This window comes from Cibotium barometz, chromosome 39 (assembly GCF_041138505.1).
Source record: "Cibotium barometz isolate CiBa-2024 chromosome 39, ASM4113850v1, whole genome shotgun sequence".
In the NCBI taxonomy this organism is placed as follows: Eukaryota; Viridiplantae; Streptophyta; class Polypodiopsida; order Cyatheales; family Cibotiaceae; genus Cibotium; species Cibotium barometz.
In genome coordinates this window covers 10,512,020-10,530,678 of record NC_141084.1, presented here as the reverse complement: position 1 = coordinate 10,530,678, position 18,659 = coordinate 10,512,020, and the positions used below count along the sequence as shown (strand labels likewise).

General features: G+C 43.0%; 1 protein-coding gene across 2 annotated transcripts in view; it reads right to left on the bottom strand.

Moving 5' to 3' along the window:
- Positions 1-2,900: 2,900 nt before the first annotated feature.
- GATB (GLU-ADT subunit B) overlaps positions 2,901-18,659 on the bottom strand; it is a 38,781-nt gene continuing 23,022 nt past the window's right edge. For both annotated transcript variants that reach the window (XM_086778286.1, XM_086778287.1), the window contains exons 3-9: positions 7,851-8,060; positions 7,489-7,629; positions 7,189-7,392; positions 6,870-7,067; positions 6,663-6,731; positions 3,357-3,473; positions 2,901-3,194 (exon numbers count right to left, since the gene is read on the bottom strand). In XM_086778286.1, the coding sequence (XP_086634412.1) occupies positions 3,117-3,194; positions 3,357-3,473; positions 6,663-6,731; positions 6,870-7,067; positions 7,189-7,392; positions 7,489-7,629; positions 7,851-8,060 (1,017 nt within the window). In that variant the 3' untranslated portion in view covers positions 2,901-3,116. The remainder of the gene's footprint in view (positions 3,195-3,356; positions 3,474-6,662; positions 6,732-6,869; positions 7,068-7,188; positions 7,393-7,488; positions 7,630-7,850; positions 8,061-18,659) is intronic.

Below are 18,659 nucleotides of genomic sequence, written 5' to 3'. Positions count from 1 at the left end.
TTACCATCTAGGGTGAGGCCAAAGGCATTCACCTTAACACCTGACCTTTTACATGGCCAAAGGCTTCACAAATTTGGTTGAACATCTCTAAATGTGGGATGGGGTCTCCAATCCCATCAAATTTTGTGATCAGCTTTGAGATATTTGCGGGTTTGTTTCTCTCTAATCTGGGTGTAGGTGTTGGTTATACTAGTGTTGTGGGCGTGATGCTTGCAGCCACCCCTTCCCTATTTCCATGGCTAATCTCAACATTTCTGGTGTCAACCCTACCATGGCTGGAGCGGGTGTAGGTTGCAAAAAGTTTGGTGGAGAAGTAAGGCAAGGAGGATAATATACCATTGGAGGCCCTCGTCTCATAGGTGGGTGTTAGATTGTACCCCTTGTGGTCCCATGTGTGGTACCCAGGGTATGCTCCCTATGGTAGGTCTTCTTCGTGACCTCGGGGCTCTTGTTCTGGCAACGCTTTCAATTTATACTCTTTCTGCAGCCCCAACAGAAGCAAGTGCATCTGACATTGTTGAATTCTTAAGGGGAGAAAGATTCTTGAATATTAGTTGTGTCAAACTTTGAGGGGGAGTTAGATGATGTACTTCCGTCCTCTCTTGAGGTGCTATCAAGCTGAGACGACACCTCTTCTAGCCCAAGTTTCTATTTTAAATATATACGTCAAGGATATCATCTATTTTGATGTGGAATACAAAGGACATGCATACTTCCAATTTAAACTAAGGCTGATATAGTCAATTTAAGACCTTAACATACTCTAAACTAAAACAAAGGACATGCATACTTCTAATTCAAACTAACGCTATATGGTCATTTCAAATCTATACATCAAAGATATTATCTATTTAATTGTGCTATACAAAGAATATGCATACTTACAAAATTGCATAAATTGAATTAAAAGGGTTATTGTACCTTGTTGAGTTAAATAGGTGGTGCAAAGCTCGATAGAGATGAGATAAAGATCTCCTCCCTTTAAAGAGCCAAAGAGTTGTTTTGAAGATCCCTAAAAGTAGCGCAAGTCCCAATCGCATCTTTTTTTATGCCAAATGAGTACTCCATGCCTAGGTTATGTACTTGTGTATCCCAAAAGCTAGTATTGCAGTGAATTCTATGTAGAGAAGAACTTTTCCATTCTTGAGAAAAACTTATATAGTTCAAATGAGCTAGCTTCCTTTTTAAACTTGAAAATGATGATTGGAGACCACTTATTATCCATGTAGCCAATCATTTTCCTTTGCAATTAACCACTTCTACATGCATCTAGAGATTACACCAAGTTAACTCTCTCTCTCATCTATAGCTTCCACCAAGTTAGCTCCCTCTCATATACAGTTTGAGTTTTTTATTAGTTTCAAACCTTATCTTATTCTTTCGCATTTATTTCACACTAAAAAAATTCATCTTAGGCTTTACACCTTACTATGAACTCTCCTATTTACAATTGCCAAGGCTAATGCTTTCACGCCTAAACAAATGCTTAGTTTTATTTACATGAAAATTTTTATTATTATTAGTTTTATTGGATTTGCCCATTTATTTTTTTGGCAACATTTTCTGGTAACACTTGTTCTCTTTCTAATCCTCATGTGTACTGGGGGAGGGTGCTGCACATGTGCACCCAATAAACTTGTGCTTGGCCAAATAACTTAAATTATTTATCTAGTTTTATTTTTTTTGGCTCTTAAGTTTTGCACACCTTCTCCCTTTAAATCTATATTCTATCACTAGAATTGCAAAGTTCTAAAAGACTAAAATTTATATTGCAAAGGACGAGACCAACCCAAAATGCAAGCCGACCGCAACCAACAACTCTTATACTATTTTTCTTACTAACCACTCTTTAATCCTTCCTATTTGTGTTTTCTTAATTGATGCAATCTAAAGTCCTTGTCTCTATTGATCTACGCAACGCATCTAACAAGAAGACGAGAGATGCTCGCCCCAATGGAACAATCTAGTGCCTTACATAATGGGAGTAGGAGCAAACAAACGGATCAACACAGGAACTTGCCTCTACTCATCAAGACTAGTAACTCTCTCTTGTAGGGAATCTAGATCTCCTCACTTGCATCACCAATGATGCCACTATGCAAGAGTAGTTAGGAAGCAATAAGAGATCTCTACCTCTACTCCAAGATGGAGAGATGGAGAAGACGCTAACTACAAAAGGGAGATGAAGAGAGCAAACAACAAGCAACACATCAATCAAGAGACATAGTCACAGTCCACTTGCATGCATGAGAGAGAAAGAGAGAGAGGTATTAACGTCGGTAGAATGCAACACGAGGGTACATACGACCAACGAGAGAGAGAGAGAGAGAGAGAGAGAGGGAGGGAGAAGAGAAACACACAACCTATCCTCCCAAGAGCTCAAGACACAACCCAATTGTGTAACTAGCATTGCTCTCTTTCTTATTAGGAAAAAGAACACAGTCTCATATTTGGAATGTCAAACCTCCCATAAAATTTTCAAGTGGCCCAAACAACTAGTAGTGAAGCTATTTCTAGGCTTGTGTATATACAATCATTGCCTTAGCCGGCATTAGACATTGTAAGCTTGACTAGCTCCAAAAAATGTGTCATAGAAGCAAGTATCGACACTGAAATTTAACATTTAAGAAAGATAAACATCTTACTGCATTTGTTAAGGCATAGGCATGGGGTCATGTATGAGAAATTTATAAAAGTGCAAGGCGGATCATTTGCAAAACAGCAGCACATGAGTTTCAAATTGAACAAATACTTATGGATTTGTAAGCACCATTACCAAAAAATAAAAGACAAGCATGCCCATGCCCATGGGTTTTTTTTTGTCATTTTTTTTCCCCGCATGCACGTGCATGCATGCGCATGTGCATGAGTGTGCTTATGTGCATGCGCATGTGCGTGGGTGCACCTGCTACCCCCACTCCTTGAGAGAGGAGCCGAGATCGCCACTCAACTGCAGACTGGAGATAGCTTTACAAACTACTACTTTGTTGCCAAAGCCAACCTCCACATTGTGTACGTTTTCAGAGTATCTGCCCAACAGTTCTACTTAATCTACAGATTATTGCTCACGTCTGTCTGATTTGGGTGAGCAACTTAATCCTTCAATGGCCGCCACTTCACTTGGCATTCAGCTTTTCTACAAGGATTTTGTTCATCAAAGTAGGATTAATTTTGCCACCAGAAGCCTTCATAAGCTGCAAAAGGAACACACTTGGCCCCTTTAAGATACAGAATATAATGCAACATTCAGTTCCCACCTGTCTCATGGTGGGCAGGCAAGGCAGACTTGTGTAACCAGCCTAAGTTCCCAACAAAAAGTTTGAAGAAATTAACAAAAAAGACTATGTATCCCATACCTGCCCACCAAAAAATCCTTGCAGCTTTGTTTTTCCGCCTCTATACTGCTCTACCTGCTTCGGATTCTCTGCCAGGACTTTGTCCACCATGGCCTCTATAGCTGCAGGGTCTGATATCTGAAAAGTAAAAGCATGTATTGTTGCTTGGACGTAACAGTTATTACTAAAAGGTCAAGAAGCCCCTCCTCTAGTCCCCTTTGTGTCTCTCTCCTCTTACATTAAGAAGCATGTCCATGGAAACCTTCTCTCGCTTTCTCTCTCTCCCAGGTCCACCCAAAAGGGAGTGGATAGAAAGGAATATAATATTAGGAAGGGCATACCCAAAATCACATCACAATGTCCAATTTTACCAACCACAAAGTTCTCATGATCCACATAGTCTCCAATCTGTAAGCGAAGCTTTCCCAAAATAGGAGTCACCTTGGCTGACATTCCTACAAAAGCGGCACCTGCTGTAATGGGAGTTCCGAACCTATCCGGAGAGAGGTTCTAATAGAACGTGCAGCGGAAGAAGGGAAAGTGGAAACACAGGACAGAAAGTGAGAGAGAAAGATGGAGAGGAAACACAGGTGAGAACCTGCTCTCAATATCATCATCCGAAGGAATACATATCCCAAGCAAGAGGGGAGAAAACCTATGTGAGGGACTGCAGCAAACAATGCTAAGCAAGCAGTGAAGAATGAGGGAGACAAACCAGCTATATATATGCCCAAAAGTAGACAGCCGACTAGCATCCACACGACTGGGTAAATGTCCACGACTAGGATAAATATCCAAGACACCATAAAAATGGGGATAAAATAGGGGAAAAATATGTGAAGGGTGACCAGCCCCTATAGCTAACATGTGCCCCAGGCACGGTTAGCAACCACAGATCCAAAGCATCCCGCTGGGTCCAAAAAACCATCCTCCAAAACAACAAACCTACAAAACTGGCAGGGGGAGGGGCATCCTCATAAGCATCACAAAGAGAGGCAAAGGAAGCATCACTGAGAGCAAAAGACTGTTCCATAAGTAGAATTAGATCCCAAGAATCAGCAACAAACAAGTGATCCATGTGAAAGGATCACACCTCACAGACAAAACACCCTCATTTCTCTGCAAACACTGCAAAGAACACACGCTCGGACAAAATAAACTCTGCTCAAGATCTCTGAAAAGATCACTGCTCTCCTCCAAAATCCGTAAACTCCTGTCACAAAGAAAGTCTCCATAGAAACAAAACAGCTCCTGAAACAGATCCTCAAGTGAAGTAGTTGGAGATAGGCCCCCTCTGAGTGTAGAATACTCCTTTGGGAAGCAAAACGTAGACAAAACACTGCTGCCCAGCAAAAACAGCACTCCATCGCCAACAGAAGGCAAGGAACATGAAGAAACCGAGAAACTGTATAGGCCAGGAACAAAATGCAAGTATAGATGCTCCAAAATCAGAAAAATGCTGATTGAAATCAGAAATTCAGTATCCTCCTCAAGTACCAAACTGCCTCCAAAGCCACAATCCAAACAAAAAACCCCCTCTGCAAGTGATATGTGTCTACTAGTGAAGAAAACGCAGCCAAACAAGGGCTACAAACCTGAAAATTCAAGCCAACCAGTGTCCACACCTCCCATGAGGAAAAACGCTGAAGAGAAGGTACCTTCGGGTCCAATTGATAAAGCGCAAGTGAAGGTAGAGCTACCAGCAAGATCAGGACAAAAAACGCAACAACCAAGGCTGGAATTCTGAAAACGCAGAGGTTAAGAAAAGGCTGTAGAACGGGGCTGAATCTAGAAAAGCAGAAGATATATGGTACCACCAAGCCTCAGATCAGCAAACAGCATTAGAAAACCTGTAGGAGAAAAAACGCAGCATGTAGGCTGCTGCTGTCCTGTACAGAATAGGCAGCCAGCACTACAAGGGGGGAAGGGGGGGGGGGTGTAGATGCTGCTGAATACTGAAAGACTTGCTGCAAAACTGCTATAGACAACACCTGTAGAAAAATGCAGCACTCCAATGTGCTGCTGCCCTGAAAAGAAAGCAGCCGACAGGTGAAGAAGGGATCTCAGGGGTCAAACCTGTAGAGGATGGCCTCGGGCTGCAATGGAGAAGTGCCTCAAAGAGGCAGGTGACCAGCAGCAAACCTAAGAAGAAAAAACGCAAATCTATCCATCTGTAGAAAAACGCAGAAACACGAGGTAGAGGAGGGAGCATCCAATACTGAAGATCACCGGCGCTCTGGTACCATGATAGAATGTGCAGCAGAAGAAGGGAAAGTGGAAACACAGGAGAGAGAGTGAGAGAGAAAGATGGAGAGGAAACACAGGTGAGAACCTGCTCTCAATATCATCATCCGAAGGAATACATGTCCCAAGCAAGAGGGGAGAAAACCTCATATGTGAGGGACTGCAGCAAACAATGCTAAGCAAGCAGTGAAGAATGAGGGAGACAAGCCAGCTATATATATGCCCAAAAGTAGGCAGCCGACTAGCATCCACACGACTGGGTAAATGTCCACGACTAGGATAAATATCCAAGACACCATAAAAATGGGGATAAAATAGGGGAAAAATATGTGAGGGGTGACCAGCCCCATAGCTAACATGGTCAGCCCTAGAGGCAAAAATAGGACACCAAACAGGAAGCCACCAACAAGGGGATGATGTCTAATAGGTTCATGGCTTCAACCACTCGTGGATGGATGTAGTGGTGGGTAGCACCACTATCGAAGTGGATAAGTATTGGTTGGTTTGCTACTTTGCCCCAAGCTTTGAAGAGTTGCCTCTTCTCTGGTCATAAACGTAAGGCTACAGAGGTCTAGATTCAGTCCCAAGGTAGCGTTGAAGTGAAACGCAAGCATACTTAGCCTGTATCGAGCAAAAATGCGAGTACATCTCTGTCCAGCAGATGCTACAACAGGCGGCCAGCAATCAGCCCCCATATCTCAGCATCTGCACATCAGCAAACACGGAATTACAGCCCTACAGGTCAGTCCATTACTTATGAGATTTTTTTTTTTTTTTTTTTTTGGGGGGGGGGGGGGGGGGGGGGGGGGCTGCTTCTAAATGTTATTCATACAGAAATACAAGCAAATACAGGGCCCTCTGAGGGTTATTGGGACCCAATCTTGTGTATTATCTCTCTCGCAAATTTTCACTTTGTGAATGATATCTGATATCAAGTAAAAGGTTCCATTAAGCTCCCACATGTAACACAAAGTTCTCAAGGGTAGAAAATAACTTGAGAAAGTCTTTTAAAATTTATACAAAAATACCACATACCTTAAGGGGGAAAAAAAACTTGAAAAAAAAGTCTTTTTATGTAACTACCTGAAGAAGCCCTTTTGCCTCAATTATGGCCTTGGCATATTCTCCTTTCTGTAGCAAATCGATCAGCACCTAATGATCAAGTGAGTGAGAACCATTTGTGATCTCCACTTCCATAAGGTGATAAATCCATTTGCCTAAAAAGTGAATCTTCAAGGATGCCGCTTACACAGAAAACAAATCATTTGATTCCAGATGATTGAATTTTACCTCCTTGCCAATCTTCCCACTGATGGTTCCATCTTTGATCAGAGAGATCAATTCAGCTAAGGCTTCTGGTTTCAGCTTCACATCATTTATTGACAATTTTTCATTCTTTAGGTAGGCGGCAATGTCACCCATGATCCAATTTGCTGCCAACTTCACATCAGCTCCAGCCTTCAACACCTCATCAAAAAACTTGGACACCTGACAAGAGGTGGACAAGAGAAATGCTTGATTCCTATTGTGAGCAAGCGAGTCTATAGCTGAGCATAGAGCAACACATAAGAGAAACTTGCACTTAATTGCCAAAAGTTGGGGAAGTTACATCATAATCATTGGCCAAAACCAGCACATCTTGCATGCTCAGGCCCATGCCCTCATACCGCCGCCGCTTTCTATCAGGAAGCTCTGGCAAGTCTCCACGAATTCTGTCTATAAACTCCTGTTCAAGAACTACCTCAGGGAGGTCTGGCTCAGGAAAGTAGCGGTAATCAGCCAGTCCTTCCTTAAGCCGCATGGTGATGGTGCGCTGGGCACCACCCAAAAGGGGAAACAGTCATTTTAAGAGAAGTTGAATGATTTAATTGAAGAAATCTTAAATAATGAAGTTTTCATGACTGCCTACTTGAGATCCTTCTTCCCAAAGGCGTGTCTCCTGAACGATCTTTGCAGCTTGCCCTTCTTGATGTAATGAGACCTGCCTTAGAATCTCAAACTCTATTGCACGTTGCATTGCCGAAAAAGAGTTCATGTTTTTTATCTCTACCTGCAAGAAATCCATCACTAGTCTCAAGAGAACCTTAACTATAGTAAGCAAAAGAATTAGCACAACCAAAGAAAGAGTAATTAGAAAACATTAGAGAGCAGGAAGAACAAGTTGATTGATCATCTGTGGGCAACATTGTTTCCAAAATAAGAAGCAGCTAAAGATATCAGACTATATGTTTGAGTATCTAGAACCATGCATAATATTCAAGTGCAACAAACCTTTGTGCCAAACTTTTCTTCACCCCTCTTCCTGACAGAAATGTTGACATCACATCGCATGGAGCCCTCCTGCATATTGCCATTGCTAATACCAAGATAGCGGACAAGTCTTTGTAGCTCTGCAGCATATTCAGCTGCTTCCAAACCACTGCGCATATCTGGTTCTGAGACCACTTCAAGCAGAGGAACTCCTGCCCTGTTCAAATCTACCTAGGCAATTTCATTGAGCAGTCAAGCTCTCTCTCTCTCTCTCTCTCTCTCTCTCTCTCTCTCTCTCTCTATCTATCTATCTATCTTTATTTATTTATATATATTTTAATTTCTTTATTCACATATTGCAGTTGAAAGCAGCCACCTGGACTGTAATGGGACTCTACGGTCCAACTTAGACAGGTCTATGGAGACCTTGCCAAGGAGAGAGATTATTTTTTACACACATGAGAGAGTTGATATATAGGAGAGGTGTATGTGTGTGTGTGTGTGTGTGTGTGTGTGTGCGCGCGCGCGCGCGCGTTGTTGTTTTGTAGCTGGTGTGCATAAAGCTGACCATTGCTTTTTTGAATTGATATTCACAAATCCGCAATACAAACAAACACTGCTGGAAAAATTTCCTTTGTTTTATGGTTGGCAACTAGTACATGTTTACCCTTGACTGCCAACTAAGGACTATCAGAGTCTCATAAGGCACAAGTGCCTTGGAGTAAGGGTGGAGGTACTGACCTCCCGCTTTAATGCCGGGCTACACTACCATTTTTGGCAAAAGCATTGGGCAAAGTTGTATGCCCTCGTGGGAGTGCATTGATGCCTTCGATCCTTTGAAAAGCCTTCCTTTTTTCAATTTCACCATCCGGAATGCCAGGCTTCTCCTCACTCGAAAGATGCATAGGATCCCTACTCTCATGCCTCATTGGGAGAGCTATGATATTTCTCCAGTGATACAACGCAGATATTGGCATAGACTTTGGCACTCATACAGAAGGAGCCAAATCGCTCATTTCTTTTGGTTATTCTTACATGGTGGTCTCCCCACCAATCAGTGGAGATTGGTTTTCGATGTAGCACCTTCCTGCCCTAGGCGTGTGGCAGATTCTAAGATTGTACAACATTGTTTATGGGGATGCAGCACTGCACAGCAGATTTGGGTTCTGTAGCCCAACTTATGGGCAAATTGAGTGGCCAAGTGAAACCGGCCTCTGGTAGAAACCAAAGTGCCGTAGACTAGCAGTCACCCAAACACAGTTGTAAGCTAGCAAATAAGACAAATAAAAGGGAGCTAGAGTGCTCCTACACAAAAAGAACAGCGACACCTGTTGGCCCCAAAGCTTGGCGCCCCTTTCGGTATTTCTTTATTCAAATTCAATGGAAGAGTTTAACTGAATACATCATGGCCATTCATGGCTTATACATATGCATGTCCAAGCTGCCAATCCTCTGGACCTCTTAGCATAGAGGTTTTACACAGCCTTGTGCCCCAAAACACCACACTGTTATTCACCTCTAATCAGCCAAGGAAATGCATCCACGAGGCCTTGATTATGCATCCAATTGGCCCATGCACATAGCCAAAATCACAGCCATACCTCAGCCCGTAGACTCTTCCAAATCAGTCCAAAAACTTGCCCTTTTTCCACCCTCCGAACTGCCAAACCCTTCCTCTCACAAAGGGCTAGAGGAGCACCTTCGAAACAGTCTCGAATTAGTGGAAAGAGGGACTCGGTTGTGCACCTTCTGCATCCCCACCTACTCGCAAAGAGAGAGAGAGAGAAACCTGCAGACCTTGTGTCACTTTCACCCAAAGAGAGAGAGGAGAGAAAAACAGACTGGTCGTTCCCACGTGTGCACCTCTACTTCTCCTACTGTCTGCCTCCTTCAAAGAGAAAGAGAGGGCGAGAGAAAACTCTGTTAAGTCCTGCGTCTTCTGCCCTGCAGTCGCCTTCCATGAGAGAGAGAGAGAGAGAGAGAGAGAGAGAGAGAAAGAAAGAAAGAAAGAAAGATTTTATTAACGTCTTCCAAAAGACCGAACTCGGCCTATGAGACAAATCAGTGTACCTGTGTGGGGTATCCCCTGTCATCCCAACAAAATGAAAAAGAGAGAGAGAGAGAGAGAGAGAGAGAGAGAGAGAGAGCATGGGTGAACCTGCTCAGTCCAGAGTTCTCTGCAGCCCGCCAAGTTTGCTTCGAGAGTGAAGGGGCTCTGCAACTCAGCCGGCCTGCAATCCTACTGCCAGCCCTGCCCCTCTGTCCAACCCGTGAGCAGTCCAGCCCAATAACCCTGCAGCCGGTCTGTCGCCAAAGAGAGAGAGAGTGTGTGTGTGAAAGCACCTGCGCAGCCAACAGTTCTGCAGCCGCCTACAAACCTGCTGTCGACTTGTTGCAAGGAGATGCACGTGCTGTTCAGCCCCTGTGCGCCACCTTCCAGCCACCCACCAATCGTCAAAAAGAGAGCCCAAAAAGCGCACGTATGCTGCAGCCCAATTTTCCCAAGAGTAAGCCTCCTCCAAAAATAACGAAAGCCCTCCAGTAAGGCCACAACTCTCTAAAAAGCGATTTATTTGCTTTAAAGGTTTTTAACCCTTGTTTCCCTCTTGTGATTTTAATAAAACCTTAGTCCCCTCCACACATGGGGTTGTTCTAATAAAACCCTTGTCCCTAGGATCACCTTGACCCTAAGTATGAACATTCAACATATGTCTTGCACACCGACCACCATGCCCACACATACGTTGCACAAATTCACAGGGTCGTGACATACCCCCCACTTGAAAAATGGCAAGCGTCCTCCATTGCATTCTGGTGATACAGCAAGACATCCAAAGCGGAACCACACTGATAACGAAGGCTACCCAATACAGTAAGATATCAGCCATGTGATCCAACTAAAAGTGAAAAGTACAATATGGCAAGATCAGCGTCCCAATCTCTCTGAGCAATGCATATGGAGCAACATTCACTACAAGCCAATGGTGTAGTAATAGTCCAAGTTGTATACCACTATGAACCATAGATAACCACAACATCCAATGTGACTAGTACACATATATCATAGATGTCCCATAAGCAGATGTATTGTCAGCTGTCAGTACCTTCAGGTGAGACAAAAGCTGCACCAAGCAACCTCTAGATGACATCTAAGCATGTCTGTATCAAGGGAGCGGAGGTGCTACCCCCCTCTTGAGCATCAGGCAATGCTCCAGACCTATGCTCTACTGAACCTGAATGAGCCGTAGCAAGAGTTAGCTCCAACTCAAAGGCATCAAGATAAAGCTGCAATACCTGAGGTGAATCTGCTAAGTCACCCTCCTCCATCCACTTTGCATCCATCAGTGAATGGTTATTGAACTTCACAAGATAGCGCGAGTTTTGAGATCAGAAGCAAGCACGAACACTTAATTCAATGGACAGCCACGGCAGCCCATTGGAAGTGCCGAATTCGAGGGGCCAATCAAGTGCTTCACAGGATTCCGATGCATTGCATGGAAGGCATAAGCCTCTTGAGAGAGCCTATGACAGTGCATACATGGGACAGCCATCACGTGGTACAGAACCCATGCACGAGGAAGAGCCCAATGCATTGAGGACTGAGTTGGAGCACATGAAGAGGCTCTTGCAAGCAAAAGAGCAAGAGCTGAAATTCTTGCATGAGGACCCCCATGTACAAAGTGTCATAGAAGCCAAGAAAGCTGATGCTATGGTGGACGTGACTTTTGAGTCTATGGCTCGAGAAGTGGGTAAGAAGCCAAGGGAGCTGGCACTCTCTTATCTTATCCCCAAGGGTGACCTTAAAGAGGGAGAGGATGGACAGCTTATGTTCAAGAATCCACCCCATTTGCAGCATGGAGACCCAGCCTCTCAAAGGTTGAGATCATACTTGCATAAAGAAGAAGCATCGGTCACCTCTCGCCATGCATCCACTCCTCATGGCACAGGAGAAAACAAATTTATGCATGCTCGAGGCCATTTGGATTTTAGATATGTACATCATGGGGACAGTGGTCGACATGCAAGCCAAAAGACCTTGCCTATTGAGTTGTCTCGTGGCGAGACAAGGCATCTTTTAGCGAGGTCACATGCAGTGGGGCCACTAGAATCAAAGACCCATGTCACTTTGGCTAGTGGAACACCCACCTATCATTGTCCATGAAGCTCATGCAGAGAGAGCTGCCCCGTTGGATAAGGGGAAGAGAAAAAGAGAAGAACATGTACCACATCCCAAGAAGCTCAAGGAGTTCAAGGCAGGGGACAAGTCCGTGAAATTTGATGCCTTTCATGGAGAGTATGAAAGTGCTAGCTTTTGTGGCACAGTTTGATATTGCTTTTAATGATGAGGACTTCACTAAGAAGTCTAAAATTCATCATGCAAGCATGTTCTTGAAGGGGATAGCTGCCCATAGGTGGATCATTGAAAAGACCACCAAAGACCCCATTTGCACTTGGAAAGAGTTTAAGGACAGATTTTAAGCCCAATTCTTGCCTCCTAATGCAGAGCAAACTCTCACCCAAAAGTGGGATAGACTCGAGCAAAAAGATAATGAAAGTGTGCAGCAGTATGTCAATAAGTTTTGGAAAGTGTTGCTTGAGGTAACTTCCTTTATGCAAATCTCCGAGGATGAAAGAAAGAGGAAGTTTTGCTGTGGATTGCAACCAGCTTATCGTTCAGGCATTGAATTGCACCCGAAACACACTCTACAACAGCTTATAGCCTCTACTCTTGCTACGGAGCAATTGGTGCTCAAAATTAAGCAAGATCAAGGGGGTTCTAATGGCAAAGAGAAGGCTATACCAAACCTGCAAAAAGGTGGACAGCCACCTAAAAAGAGTTTCCGGGAGGTCCAAAAGGGAGGTAAAGCTGAAAATACCTCATCTAAGGATCATGGGCCAAAGAAGAATAAATCTGGCTTGACCCCCGAGCATATGCAAAGGAGGGGAAATGCTTTTCTTGTGGCAGCAAAGAGCATATGTTTAGACAATGTCCTAACCGCAAACCAAAGCATGAGGACAAGCAAACCAAGGCATGTGCATGCAGTTCCCGATGTGCAGGGAAACACAAAGCATGATGGAAAAGAGAGGATGGTATGCAAAGCATGGGGTCAAATCAAGGATCAGCCCGCTCTATTTATGTTTGATGATTGTGCAACAGATAACTTCATCTCTATTCAGATGGCAGCCGCCTTGGGTATTGAGGTTGAGGACATGAGCCCTCAAATTGAAGCAGAAGCTGCCTTTGTGTTGGTAAAGAGGTGCAGGTTACCCCACTTATTGGGAAGTTGCGCGTACATATCCAGGGTTACCTTGATCATGAGCATTTCTTAGTTGCACCACTTAATGGATGTGATGTATTTCTTGGCAAGCCATGGCATCATAGGCTTGAGCCCCGCAAAGAGTACAAGACAAACAGGATTTCCTTTATGCATAGAGACCGCATGCATGTTATTGATGCTCGCAAAGAAGGGGATTCTATCCCACTTGTATCTCACATCTAGATTAATAAAGCAATGAAAAAGAGTCTTTCTGCGTACTTGGTTTTTGTTCGTGATAGCATTGAACCAAGTCATCAAAATGTGGATATTTTGACTCAGGATAGGCTGAATTTTCTTCATGCATATAAAGATTGTTTTGCTGATGCATTGCCAGGTGAACTACCTCCTCAAAGGCCTGAGGATCATCGCATAGATCTTGTGCCACGTAGTTCTCCACCTAACAAACCTGCATATCGTGTGAGTGCCGCATAACCAGAAGAGATTATGAAGCAGGTTAATGAGCTTTTAGAGAAAGGTTTGGTTCAGCCAAGTTTCTCACCTTATTGCTCTCCCGTGCTTCTTGTTCAAAAGAAAGATGGATCATTCCGCATGTGTGTGGATTATAGAGCTCTAAATAAGCTCACCATCAAGAATAGATTTCCAATCCCGCGTATTGATGATATTCTGGATAAGCTTGATGGCTCGGCTTGTTTCAGCCGTATTGATTTGAAAAGTGGTTATCACCAGATACGAGTGGTGCCATAGAATGTCCACAAAACTGCATTCAGGACAGCTTTTGGATTGTATGAATTTTTGGTGATGCCTTTTGGTCTCACCAATGCCCCAGCCACATTCAATCGTATGATGGATAGGATATTCCGACCCCATCGAAAATTCACAGGTGTATTCTTTGATGACATCTTGATTTTCTCCAAGAATGAGCAGGAGCATAGGACTCATTTGGCCACAGTGTTTGAAGAGTTGCGGAAGCATAAACTCTTCATTAATGCCAAGAAAAGTGAGTTCTTTCTTTAAGAGATACACTATTTGGGTCACATTGTATCCAAGGATGGTGTAAGAATGGATCCTGCCAAGATAGAAACCATTCGGAATTGGCCAGAGTTGCAAAATGTACATCAAGTACGTAGTTTTTTGGAATTATGTTCATATTATAGGCGTTTTATAAGGCATTTTGCTATGATAGCCACCCCTCTACATGATCTCACGAAGAAGAAAGCCACTTTTAAATGGACTCCAATGGAGCAGGATGCCTTCTCGCAACTCAAGCATGCTATCATATCTCCTTTCCATGGCCGACCATGGCTGAATCGAGCCTATTTTTCTTCTTTCTCCATCAATGGTGCTCTACGGATATATGCATATGCATATACATATACATATACATATACATACATATATATATATATATATATATATATATATATATACACTGTGAGACCATCGAGATCATCACTTTTAAATCGCTTCTTTTTAAGACTTTGTAAGCTTTGTTAAAAAGCTTAATGTTATAAACTTTAAGCTTCATACTATTTATCAATTTTTATTATTTCCTCCTTTCTCTATTACATGCTGCGTGCTGCCCTCCACTGAAAAAGCTTGTTTTTAGTAAGCTTGTTACAAGCTTTCTAGAGCTTCCAAAAAAAAAAAAAAGTTCTACTTAAAACTTCTAAAGCCTTAATTCAAAGCTTATATTATTAAGCTTATGAAACAAACTTCTTACATCATATATATTTAAATTTTAGTTTAAAAAGCCCAAAAATATTATTAATAGTAAACCTCATAAGCTTTGCAATGTAATTTTTTTTTTTTAATCAGACAACTTTCAAACAACCAAGAAAATTCTCAAGGATTTTTCTTCGAAATTGGAAGTATTTTTCAAGCTCTACAGACCACGAGCTCGACTTTCACAAATTAGCTAACTAGTAAGTTTCCGTTCCTTGAACTTTCGAACATTTGCAAATTATTGTATGGATATTTTGACCTTGTCTCATCAATGTCTAGAATTCTCAAATCCAAAGTTAAATTTATGTTCACTCAAAGCTTCAACTAATTTCTTTCTAAGCTTGTACTCATAACTTTTACTTTTAAAAACTTTATAAGCTCCTTTCAGAGTCAGATAAAATTTCCAAGTGGACACAACTCAACAAATTTTGCATGAGCTAAGTACCTTTTTTTTAACACTTTCTAAATTCTATAAATTAACAATTCAAGTTTGATATTATATTATGATTTGAAACTAACCTGTAAATTAGTATATGCAAAATCTTCAATGAATTACCAGTTAAGTATTTGCCTTGTGTAATTTGATTACTTGCATAAAATAAAAAAAGTTATTTGTCGATTCGTTTTCTTCTAACTAATATTTTGCAGTCCAACCTGAGTAAGTTTCTCCATTTTCCATAATTTTAATCATCAACAAATTAAAATGTCACGTATGCTTACGATATTTGTGTCCTTTTTATGATATATTTTGTAGCAACGCTATCCGACACTTGCAAGTGGTATTGGCATAGCTTGAGACCATGCTTGACGGGTGAATGTTGTTGAGGTATAACAATGAGTACCATGCTTGACAACTGTATTGTGGTCAAAGTGAAATAAGTGGACTATGCTAGACAATTGTACACGGTCAAAGTGTAACAAGTGGCTTATGCAACTGATGTGCCATGCCCATTGGAGTGTAACACGTGGTAACTCACACCATGCTAGATGCTGTGTATAATGATACTCTCATCATAGTGAAACAAGTGGTGAATATATGTTGTGTTTGTGCCTATCAACGTTTCATATTGGGATTAATTGTAGAGAAGGACAATTAATTGGGATATGTTTACAGGAATAGGTGATAAGAAGTGCATGTGTCGCACATAAGGGATCTTGTCTATGTCATATTATTTTGATTTGATGATGAGTGTGAGGGTCACTAATTTAGATGTCGCACGAGTTTTGTTGTTGCAATCCATGTTCACCCGAGCCTCTGAGCCATGCCTTTGTGCCTCTGAGCCATGCTTCTGTTAGAAGTCATCTCCTGTCTATATTTATACACCAGGGCCTCTGTTGTGGGTGTGCCCGCCCTGTATAAGGTGTTTTATCATTTTTCCACACTCCCCGTATTTTTCCCTATTTTTTTCCATTTTTTCTAGTGGTGGGGAGGGTCGCCAGAGGGTGGCAGGAGCACTCCAGGGCTGGCCGACTGTCCCAACAGCAGTCCTGTGGCTGGCTGACTGCACACAAGTGATGCGTGGGCTACTGGACTACTGGCCAACTGCTTTCATTCAATCGTGGACACTTTTCTGTTGGCCGACTGCATTTATGCAGTCGTGGGCACTTATTATGCTGGCCGACTGCTCTCCCAGGGGCTTATATATAGGCCGCTTGCCCCCACCGCTTATTCATTCAGTTTTCTCGGGATCTTGTGTATAGAGAAGAGTTTACACACCTATCTCTCTGTGTTTCTTGTGTTGTTTATTTTCTGCAGTCTACTTGCTCTTGTCTACCCAAGTTTGGTTATCATTTCCGCTGCATATTCTGACATGGTATCAGAGCCCTAGGCTCGAGATAGATCTTGGGAGTTTTTCTAAGTAAGAGGGGGAGCGTTAGGCTGCTAATTGGTGGACTGTTTTGGGCTGTACGGGAAGAGAAGGTGCAAGAGGAAGGCGGGCTAAGGTGCTGGACAGCCACTTGCAGGTTTACAGATTTTTTTTCCCCACCCACCCACCCTTTCAGGTTACTCTCCGCGATGGCAGATTTACTACAGATGGCTGAGAAGCACGTGAAGATTCCGACTCTCCCCACGTTCCCAGTGGATCGTCAGTTGGACGGGTCCAATTACGGCATCTGGAAGGTCATGATGGAGTCGGTGCTGGAGTCATATAACCTTGCTGATTTTATCATCATCGGGGTTCCACGGCCGGAAGCTGAGGAAGGGGAGTTACTATCGACGAGGAAGGACCGCGAGGCACAGGCACACATGTGGGATCGTGTCAACGCCAGGGTCCGGTCGTTTATTTTCCTCAACTGCACACCACAAGTGATCAATCATGTGAAGCACATGACGCTCGCGAGAGGCATATGGGAGCACTTGGCTTCTTTGTATAACAGGGTATCACCCATGAAATGGATCTCCTTGGAAGTGCAGATGCGGGTTATGAACCCTGCAAAGTCCTCGACGATGCGGGAACACATTAACAAGCTGCAAGCATTTCAGCAGGAAGTCCTACAGGCATGGGGACAACAGTGAACAAATGCTCAGTTCTTCAACAAGACTTGGAAGTGGAGATCTAGAGCGAAGGTGTTCAGACAAAAAGATCAGTCACGTCAAAGTCAGTCGAAGTGAGTAGCAATAAGTCAAAGTCAGTAGAAGTCCAAGGAGGAAGGATGAAAGAGTGTCCACCCCATCATCAAGTTTAGTAGAAGGAAATGTCACGTGCGCGCTCGTGCCATGACTAATCTCTAGCATGAATAGTCTTAATCCTTGTCATCCATTAAGTCAGTAATAGCAACATTACAATCATTAGCAGTAGCAACAGCATCAACAGCATGATCATGATCAGGGCAGTAGCATCAGCATCTTTATCATCATCATCATCATATTCAGCAGCATCCATATCATGGGAGGTCACAGGGCCTATCGGCTGGTAGCAAACACCATGTCAGCTGGCAGCAGGCCTCTGTACAGCAAGCGACTAGGGGCTAGAAGGTGGGCAGCAGGTGTGGCAGGACCAGCATAAAGAAGCACACCATTTGAAACCGGCCTTCAGAAATTTGATGGGCGGTGAAACAAACACTCGCACACAAAACACTTCAACACCTTTGAGGACCTGGAAAAGTAAAACAAACAGGGGGAGCTAGAGTGCTCCTGCAAACAATACACGAACACCGATTGGTCCCAAAACACAATGGCGCCCCTTACGGTATTTCTTTACTTAATCAAATATGAGTACAAAGTACAACTTGTAGAATCCTCCACCAACAAGATCCCCTATAGTTTCACCCAGGACTTCCAAAAGAGAACTCTCGTTATTACAGCACAACATACCATAGAGAAGGCACACCTGTACAACACCTCCTTGCTTTCCAAAGGTCTTCTCCATCTCAACTATGGATCCTTCAAGCCTTTTCCCAAACAGCAGTAGGGTTGTACCGTACCACATGTCCTTCCCTACAGCCACAGCTTGCATGTAACCTCGAGAAAACTACAACCTATTCGCATGAATCCAAAGACATGTTTTCCACATGAAACCAAACACCTGTATCCGATAAACCAAAGACTTGTATCCCATAAACCATAGGCCTGTTTCATCGAAACCAAAGTCCTGTTTCCTCTCGAAAAACCAATGTCTTGTTTCCATGAGAGATCCACAGATACACCATCCAAGCACGGTGCCATAACCAAGGTTGATTTCCACAGCAATACCTTGCGCTTTTTCCATAACCCATAGAGAGTAAGATAGAAGCCGTTTCAAGCAATCCCTAAATACACATAAGTTCCAGACGAAGAGGAACACATCTCTTCCATGAACATCATCCCGTGTATTTGTAGCTTGGTTTC